Below are 10,008 nucleotides of genomic sequence, written 5' to 3' on the forward strand. Positions count from 1 at the left end.
TTTGCTTAGTGTTGCAAAAGCTATGTGAACGGGTGCATAATAAGCTCACTCAACAACACTCACCCCCCACGGATAGCAAATTACACACACAAACACCAACAGTTCTGCCACAATTGCAGCACATGCAAATTAACGCCTGCATTAAAAAAAAAAACTATTGCATTCAAACGTTAAAACAAACAAACAACCCCGGGTTCCACGAGCGAATGGAAAAACATTTCCATTGTACCCCATCAAACTTTTCGCCCTCTTCAATGCAACCAGCACCTGACAGTTTTGCAGCAGTAAACAAACCGAACAGGTTGTGCCGTGCAGAGAAATGAAAAAGTGTTGCACTGCCCAGTGGCAACATTTTAATGGCCTTTTCTGTTTCCCAGCTTCTGCCTGCAGCAGCAGCAGCAGGTTGTGAAAAGCACAGAAAATTATGGCCTTGATTATTTTTCTTTTCCTTCTCTGTTCCTCTCAAACTTCATTAACATGTTCCCTTAGTATCGGTGTTGCAAATACGTGGAATTTCCCCCTCCCTTTTTTGTCCGAGGTACCACTGCTTGACGCTGCTTTATATGTGTTCTATACGCCCGGTGGAAAAACTCGTAAATCATGATTTTATTGTCAACGGTTTGAAAAATATTGGTGTTGTTTAAGCGTTCAATATATTTGTACTGTTAATTGAAACGATCGCACCGTACACAGCAAATTAAAATCATACGCTCGATTTTTTTGCCCCCTTCTTACCTTTTCACCCATCAAACAATTATTCATTGTCCGATGTACGGTGCCCGGAAACCGCAAGTTGAGTTAATTCGTTATTCATGACAGTATAATTGCAGGCGGACCATTTCAACCGCTTCGGTGTATGAAACCTTTATCGGGATTTACAAATTGAATTGCGAGTGACATTTCAATGCACTGCAAAATGGCGGAACTGTATGGTATTGGAGGAGTTTTAGTATTATAAATGATAAAATGAAAATTATATTACGAATTAGAAGTCCTGATTTTAATTTATGCAAAAGAGGACAACATTTTGAAGAATTTTGAAGAAAGAAACGAAGAAACTCACAAAGCTAAAACTCGACTGAGAGACACTCCCTGATGATCGGTTGTAAGTTCTTCAAGTTTAACTTCTTTTTCTTCTTCTTTCTTGGCGCTACAACCTCGAGAGGTCTCGGCTTGCCATTTCTGGCTGAAGGATAAATAAATTCGGGATAGATAGGGAGATAGACCATCTCAAATACCTGAAAGACGAGAGAACAATATGCAAATTATGCCTCTAGGACAAGAGATCGTGCAGAGGCATACAAACAGATAGATGAAAATAGGTCTAAAGCACCCGTAAACCCAAGTAGCCATCATCCTATAAAGCAAACCTGAGAAACATGACGTCTTTGGCTTAACCAATCAAAATCCAACAGATGCCAACGTAATGCATACGACGCCAAAGGTGTACAATTCATAAAGTGTGCGTTGTAAAGCGGCTCGAGTGAAAGTTCTATGAATGCATTCAATCCTAATGGAACCCTCGATAGCACATGAACAACAAACGATACATACTCACTACACAATGAAGCACACATGGCTGCAGTACAACATCCGTACACTATTTGGTTTCCTGAAACCACACGTTACCCGAATGATTAATCCAAGAGTCCTGTCCTGGCTTACGCTATGACCTCTTCAAGATGTTGCTAGAGATTCAACTTGTCATCAAGTATCACACCAAGGTCACGAATAGATGTAACACGGACCAGGGAGTAGCTAAATTAAATGGGACTACGAGGATGAGAAAATAACATGGACACAAAGCTTTAACTGTCTTGTAGAGTAATCGCTGTTTTATCTCACTTTGATCGAGAGGTCAGAGTATCCGTCTAAGCGATAAACAATATCCGCAATAAAATGAATATTGAAATATCAAACAAGCTGCAGTCGTCCATACGACAATCACTCAGGACGAGCAGTTGTAGAAGCAAGTAAATAAAATATCCGACTTTGAGCGTGTTGTCGGTTGAAGGAACTCCTTGCTGACCTCAGTTCAATAAAAGTTCTTAGAGTTCCTGGACATTCCAATACAGAAGACCTGTTATAAAAAATGTTTGTAAAATATTTCTCGAATGTAAGAATTCAACAAAATGAAATTCTTAGCGATATCCTATGTCATAATATTCATTTGAATTCAAATGTGTCTGAACATAAATAATATCAAAATATTAACTGTTCGTTTATTCTCTTATTTTATTACAGAGTAAACCCACCAAGCTCAGTGAAAACGCTTGCAAACCGCCAACTCCAACTGATAAACGAAAGCTTACCAGAAATCCACAACGTGCAACAAAGTATGCGACAAAAGGGGATACGGATCTATTAGAGTGGAAAAAACAACACAGTGACGTCATACCCTGCGAAACTCAGCACCAGCGACACGGCACCACCCCCGCCGGTAACACTGTGTTAAGGTGAAAATAATTAAATACCATCGCCTGCTCCAACGACTGTCATTCGGTCGTGTAGAGTGCAAGCGCGAAGCCAGCCACAAGGTGACAAGAAGCCGGGTGGGCAAACCAATGATAAAAATCTTCACACACGGTTTCACCTGCTGCGGAGGTTTCCGTACTAGTTGTTGCCGACCAGGAAAAACCTTCGGTCGAACAGTGAACCGTGTTAGCTTTACCCATTAACCGAACATCGAGAGGAGCAGTAACCGCACACACACACGCGCGCGTACATACACCCGCCAGACGATTCACAAACTAGGCAAACGCATACGATCAACTTTAGCGAACGAGAATTCCAGCACCATCACTCGGTGGCAGCGACCGGTGAAGCGTATGAAAGGAACAAATCTACACGGCGGATTGTGATCCCTTCCCGAGTTTGGTTTTTTCTCTCTCTTCAACTCTGTCTCTAGAGCTTCCGCTCGTTCACGCTGCTCATCGCTGCGTTTCTCTCACGTTGTTTCTGCGCGGCATACTGCGATCGCGAACGGGTCTAGCTTGCCCGGAACAGACACGGTGTGTAGGTTGTATGGCTACCGAGCATCTGCTACCTGTAGGACCGTCACTAACACTTTGCGGACGCACTGAGCAGAGTGACAGTTTCTGTCTGGGTTGATGAGCAACAAGGAAATCTAACGACCCTTTTAACAGCTTTCACAGAAAAAAACACACACACACACTGGACAGCAGCGTGTCTAAATCGAGTGAAAGCTAAAGCTCAGTTCGTCAACGTGAACTATTTACTCTTCAGTCAGCTCTCTTGCCTTCGATACGCACACCAAACAGCATACACTCAAAGCTACTGATACTACTACAACTACAACCATCACTACAACAACAACAACAACTACTACTACTACTGCTATTACTCACTGTATCAGCACCATACTTGGGAAGGGAAAGCTATCCTAACGAAAAACTTCACAACAAGCCAACACCGGTGATTGTCGTCGGACTACGAACCACCAGAAGCAAACCGCGATCGAGTGAGACATACATGACAAAAAGGGCACAAGGGGAAAGGGACTGAGATGCACAAAACCATTGTCACTGCTGATTGAGCTTGCGGTGGGGTAGTGATTGATTAAAAAATCTAAGTGAATTGAAAAGTGCTTAAATTAATTAGAGTAGTGTCGAATCGATCCGTAGTGTTTAGTGTGGAACATTGATTGACAGAAGTGCTATTTGAATTGAACTAAAACAAAACACTCTATTCGCTGTGAAACGTATCCATGTGCGTGTGTATGTGTGTAGTAAAACAGGCAGGCAAATACAAATGCACAGTGCGAAACATAAATAGTTAGGTGTGAAAAATATGCCGAAGTGTGTTAGTATCGCGTTCCGTTACGAAAGATCACCAGCATTGTGTAGGTTTGTGTGCGCGAATAGAGAGTGAAATATTTAGCCGACCGATTGAAACGGATACAACCACACGCACACATACACACTCACACACTTTTCAACAACCAATCACACCTTATTGCATATTATGCCAACGTGCTGGAATTGTAAACCGACGGGCTATGTTTGTGATGCTGTCAGTTCGCACAACAACCACCGTTCGTGAACGGCACGCCGAAACGGTCCAAAAGGCAATCAACATCAATCAACTCATACGCAACATCAGCAACCGAAAGCACCGTAAACCGAGGACTACTCCTAACCAGCAGTATCAGCAAAACCAGACAGAACAGCAAAGTGCGGAGCATCCGGAACACGGGACGACTACTGTTAGCAGCCGCAACAGCAGTAGCAGCATCAGCAGCAGTAGTAGCAGCATCAGCAGCAACAAACACCACAACAACAGACGCCACAGCAAGGATAGCGCCAGAAACGACTACAACAACGCGAAGCACAACAAAAACAATTGCCTTCCAGTCAGCAACAATAACAACAGCAACCATTGCAGCAGTATCGCTGCCGAAGCGAAAGAGCTCACCATCAGCAACGAGCATCAGCGATCGAAAAATATCAATATCGATCGGAATTGCAACAGCATTAGCAGCCGAGTGCCGGACAAGATCGACAAAACTGTACCGCTCATCGGCACTGTCGTACCGGCCACCGTCATTATCGACCAGGACGCAACCCACTGCTCATCGACGATAGCTCCGATAGCGCTGTGCACCATCTCCCAACCGGCCGGTTACCAACTGCCAGCGGACATACGGAAATTGTCGGTAGAGATCGGCAAACCGCAGATCGTGCCAGCCTGCCACAAAATCCACACCGAACTGTTGCTTACCGCGGCTGTTCGACCCACGATCAGGACGCTGACGACTGAGGACGTACGGAAGGCGACGGGATTAACGTCCACCACTGGATTGGAAACAACGACGACACCGCCCACCGCTACAACACTGACGACAACGACACCAAAGAGATCCGCTTGCTCGATTGCTCCACCGGAACAGCAGAGCAACAACGCCAGCAATCTCAACGTGAATCAACCGACGGACGCTAACGATAAGGGCAAATCTAAGTTTCTGCTACCCGAGCTGAACAACTTTCGGAAGCCGCCAACTGTTCAGGTGAGAATTTAAGGAATAAAATATGTAATTTTATGTTAAAATAACAGTTTCAAAGTTTTAAAACATTGAAATGAAAATTCCATTTTTTTTCTAATTTATTCCATTTATGGAGGCGCCTGGTGTTTTTCACAATCATTGCGTTAAATCATAAAATTCTCACAATGTTTTTTTTTTCATATCACATACTCTTATATGAACTTGCATTCCTTCAGTTTTTAAATCTATCAAATCAAACATAAAAGGTACCTTTCCTAGAACAATAATATAAAAACAAACGCGCTGATCGTTTGATGGAGACGCCTAGTGGCTTGTGTAAAAATTAAAAATCGATTTTCTGTCCGTTGTAAAATTCACCTCAGTCTGCCTCCAGCTTCCGTAGTGAGAGGATGCTTATCGCTTGGAAGCGCTCCTACGAGTTTTTTGTTAAAAGCAGATAGTGATAATTTCTCTCGAGTGCGATTGCGTAGCCCACGAGATTACGCGTAGCGTGCTAATCGTTGTTTACGTCTTTCTCCGACTTTCGCTCGGAGTTTGTACTATCGATCGAGCGGCGCTTAGCCCTGATCGACGTTTGTGTCTAGTGTTGTGAGTGTGTGCACCTGTAGATCGTTGCGATAAGCGAGCGTATCATCGCTGCGTTGTCGCATCGATCGACGTTGGTAGCCAGTGAGTGTGTGTAGGTGTGTGTGTGTGTTTATTTGTGCATCGTTCCCCACGGTGAGTTTTTTCCCCTCTTCCCAAACCTTCCGTTGTGTCCGGCTCTACCATGGGGGTAGAGCAGGAAGAGTCCGAGTCGGATCGGGATGTTGGGCCTTGTAGGGAGGTCAAACGCAAGCCAGGTCGCCCTAAGGCCGCCCCAGCCACGAAAAAAGTAGCCCTGGAAGAGAGGCCTTCAACATCGAAGGCCTCGAGCAGTGCCCCGCCGGCAAGCAATGCCCCGCTGACCCTTAACAGCGAGCCGCTATCGGAGCATCGAGCTCGTGCTTACCCGCCGTCGTGGGAGGGTAAGCCGTTTGTTTTTTTCATGCCGCGATCAAAACAGCTCGATGTAAGGACGATCGCGGCACAGCTTTTTAAAAAATACCCGGGCGTTGCCGACGTGTTTCGGATGCGCCCGAACAAGATCAGGGTCACCGCAAAGGACCGGGCTCAAGCCAACGTCATTGCGGCTGATTCAGATTTTACGGAGCACTACCGGGTTTATATTCCCGGTAGTCTGGTTGAAGTGACCGGCGTAATCGAGGACTTCGATTATCCGGAGGAGGATATTTTGAACTTTGGGGTGGGTGCATTTCAAGCACCAGGTACCCCAAGGGTTAAAGTTCTTGAGGTGAAGAAGCTATTCAAGCTTGATCCCTCAACAAAGGATGAAAAAAAATATGTTCCGACCTCCTCCCTCCGGATCACGTTTGAGGGAACGGTACTTCCGCAGGCCCTCATCCTAGAAGGCCTCCGGATACCCATCAACCGGCCATACGTGCCAAGGGTGGCCACCTGTTCGAAGTGCAGCCGGATTGGGCATGCCGATCCGTTTTGCACTCGCAAGATTTGCTGCGGAAAATGCAGAGGGGCTCACGCTACCGAGGAGTGCAAAGCCCCATCCCAGAAATGCTCGCATTGTCGGGAGGAGTGGCATGAGGTAGCCTTGTGCCCTGTGTATCGGAAACTCCAGAAGGAGCAGACCAAAACTGTAGCCGAGCGGGCACGCGGCTCGTACAGCGATGCTCTCAAGGGAGCAAACGCATCGAACCCTTTTGCAGTTTTGGGTACAACTGCAAATGGCGAGCCTAGTCCGACTGCACCCGAACAGGTGCCACTGAGATCGGTAAAGATCATGAGAGTACCTTACAAAAAGGTACAGCGGAAGGTTCTAAAAACAAAAAATAGACCTTTGGCACCACAGCGCCACGCTAAAGTTTCTTCCCCCGGTCCAAAACGTGACGCTGATCCAAAAACTCCCGCCCCCCAAATTGCCAGGAAACAGCCCAAGAAGAAGCGATCTTCTCGGACTGAAGCTCCAGTGGAAAGCCTGGCTTTTCCGACGGAGCCCATGAGCTTCCCGAGAACTCCCACCCCGTCCCTGTCCGAGATCCTTGAGTCCCTTCTTTTGACCCTAAACCTCCCGCAGCATCTGCACATGATCGCAACTTGGGCCCTTCCTTTCCTGAAGGGGATGATCAAACAGTGGCTGGCTCAATGGCCATGCTTAAGTATGATGGTCCGTTTGGATGATTAATGGCTCCTACGGCTACTATCATACAGTGGAACTGTAGGAGTTTGCTTGGCAAGCTAAACTCTTTTAAAGCATTAGTGGGTGAACACAACTGCGATGTGTTTGCCCTCTGTGAAACTTGGCTATCGGATGAAATTAAATTAACCTTCCCGGGATATAATATAATCCGTGAAGATCGCGTTACTAGGGGTGGAGGGGTACTGATTGGTGTTCGAAAGAGTCACACTTTCACCAGAATACCCACCCCTAGACAAGAAATGATAGAAACTGTCGCAGTTAAGGCTAAACTGGGCGTTCTTCACGTGACAATTGCATCCATCTATATCCCCCCGATAGCCAATAATGAAAAAGAAAAAATTGAAAAGTTCAAAGAGGATCTTGGAAATTTAGCAGTGGTCTTGCCTGGACCGCTTTTGATCCTGGGAGACTTTAACTCCCATGGAATCGACTGGGGGTGCGATAAGGATGACATTCGCACTCCTATCATCCGAGATTTCTGCGACAGATTTGGGTTTTTGATTCTCAACTCAGGAGAGGCAACTAGGATGCAGACACCTCAAAGTAGGGCGAGTGCACTGGACCTGTCTCTATGTCCATCAGCAATGGCCCTGGATTTTAGTTGGAAGGTGATCCAGGACCCTATCGGCAGTGACCACTTGCCGATAGAAATTTCCTACATCAAGGGAGGATGTCCAGTAGAAGGAACCCCCGTTAAATGTGACTTAACGAGGAACATCGACTGGACGAGATACGGCGAATTAATAGCCGCTTCGCTTTCTCTTGACTTGGAAGATTTATCTCCTATAAAGGAGTACGAAAAACTTGTTTCATTGATAAACAAGTGCGCCCTTGAGGCCCAAACAAGGCGCTCCCACCAAGCAAGGACATTTAAAAAACCTCCCACTCCTTGGTGGGACAAGGATTGCCAAGCGGCTTTTACCAAGAAGCGTGAGGCATTTAAAGCCTTCCGGGACACGGGCTCGAGGTCCTTATATGAAAAATATAAAGGACTAGAGAGAACGTGCAAAAACCTGTTGAAGGCGAAGAAAAAGGGTTATTGGCGTAGATACGTCAATAATCTAGACCCCGCTACTTCACTTAATTCGCTTTGGAGAATGGCTAGAAGGATGCGAAACAGCAACAACATCAATGAGAGCGAAAGCTTTTCTGGCGAGTGGCTGTATGAATTTGCCCACAAGCTTTGTCCCGATTTCGTTCCTGCGCAAAGCTTTACACAACATGCGCCTGGTAGTGACCCTAGGATGGATTCACCGTTCTCAATGGTAGAGCTGTCACTTGCTCTCCTATCAAGCAAAAATTCCTCCCCAGGTCTGGATCAGATTGGTAGCAAATTGCTTCAAAATCTGCCTGACATAGGGAGGAAGCGTCTGTTAAGCATCTTCAACAATATGTTGGAGGTCAACAGCGTTCCGCAAGAGTGGAGAGAAGTGAAAGTTGTCACTATCTTGAAGCCTGGCAAACCGCCATCAAGACACGATTCGTATCGGCCAATATCGTTACTGTCGTGTCTGAGGAAACTCCTTGAAAGGATGATTCTTTTCCGGTTAGAAGAATGGTTGGAATCGAACAACCTTCTCTCAAATACCCAGTTTGGTTTTCGTAAAGCCAGGGGTACTAATGACTGCTTAGCCCTTCTGGTTACAGAAATAGAGCTTGCTCGTGCACGCAAGCAGAACATGGGATCTATTTTCCTGGATATACAGGGGGCATTTGACTCAGTATCACCATACAAGCTGAGTCAAAAATTAGAAAATGTGGGGCTGGGTCCAAAGTTGAACAACTTTCTGTTCAACCTTTTGTCGGAAAAAGCTATGAATTTCAACAATGGTCATGTTCAGCTAAAGCGGACCAGTTTCCATGGACTAGCACAAGGGTCCTGCTTGAGCCCCCTGTTATACAACTTTTATGTTAGCGAAATAGATTCTTGTCTAGCTCCGAACTGCAGCATTAGACAATTGGCTGACGACGGCGTCATATCTTTTGCAAGCAGGGACGCCGCCGAAATACAACTGGCTTTACAAACCACTTTGGACAACCTTGCCGAGTGGTCTGAAAACCTTGGTATCAAGTTCTCTGCAAAGAAAACTGAGATGGTAGTCTTTTCTCCCTTCAGCGACACGACAAAAAACAGGGAGAAAAGACTATTTGACCCGAAAATTGATGTCTTTTTGTACGGTGAAAAGATATCAACTACCGACAATTTTCGATACCTTGGTGTTTGGTTCAATTCAAGGCTGAACTGGAGTACACACATCACCCATCTGGTGCAAAAATGCAGTAAAAGAATCAACTTTCTAAGGACAGTCACAGGATTCTGGTGGGGCGCACATCCATCAGACGTCCTACGACTGTATAAGACAACGGTACTATCCGTGTTGGAATATGGAAGCATATGTTTTCATTGGGCATCCAACACGCATATCCTCAAATTAGAGAGGCTACAGTATCGTTGTCTTAGACTCGCACTAGGGAGCATGAAATCCACACATAACATGTCCCTAGAAGTGATGACCGGAGTGATGCCGCTAAAACTTCGTTTTGAAATGCTGTCGCTTCGCCTTCTAGTCCGTTCTTCAGTATCAAATCCCTTGATCGAAGAAAATTTTAAAGCGCTTCTAGAGACAGGTTCTAAGAGCAAGATCTTGAAAATCTACGAAGATTTTGTTGCCCTACAAGTGCATCCTAGCGCTCCACAGGCATTAAACCGTGCTGCCCTTCCTGAGACCTA

General features: G+C 45.7%; 2 protein-coding genes across 9 annotated transcripts in view; one reads left to right on the forward strand and one right to left on the reverse strand.

Annotated features, from left to right (window-relative positions):
• LOC118502591 (pseudouridine-metabolizing bifunctional protein C1861.05) overlaps positions 1-10,008 on the reverse strand; it is a 209,565-nt gene that overhangs the window by 163,781 nt on the left and 35,776 nt on the right. The gene's annotated exons all lie outside the window — the stretch shown is intronic.
• Positions 1-10,008, forward strand: part of LOC118502590 — a 143,189-nt gene that overhangs the window by 116,495 nt on the left and 16,686 nt on the right. For all 7 annotated transcript variants that reach the window (XR_004905060.1, XR_004905056.1, XR_004905058.1 and 4 more), the window contains one exon: positions 2,245-5,026. Coding sequence is in view for 2 of the 7 variants with exons in the window: in XM_036034943.1 (XP_035890836.1) it covers positions 4,019-5,026 (1,008 nt within the window). In the remaining 5 variants the exon portion in view is untranslated. The remainder of the gene's footprint in view (positions 1-2,244; positions 5,027-10,008) is intronic.

The sequence above is a fragment of the Anopheles stephensi genome, chromosome 2 (genome assembly GCF_013141755.1).
Source record: "Anopheles stephensi strain Indian chromosome 2, UCI_ANSTEP_V1.0, whole genome shotgun sequence".
Lineage (NCBI taxonomy): Eukaryota > Metazoa > Arthropoda > Insecta > Diptera > Culicidae > Anopheles > Anopheles stephensi.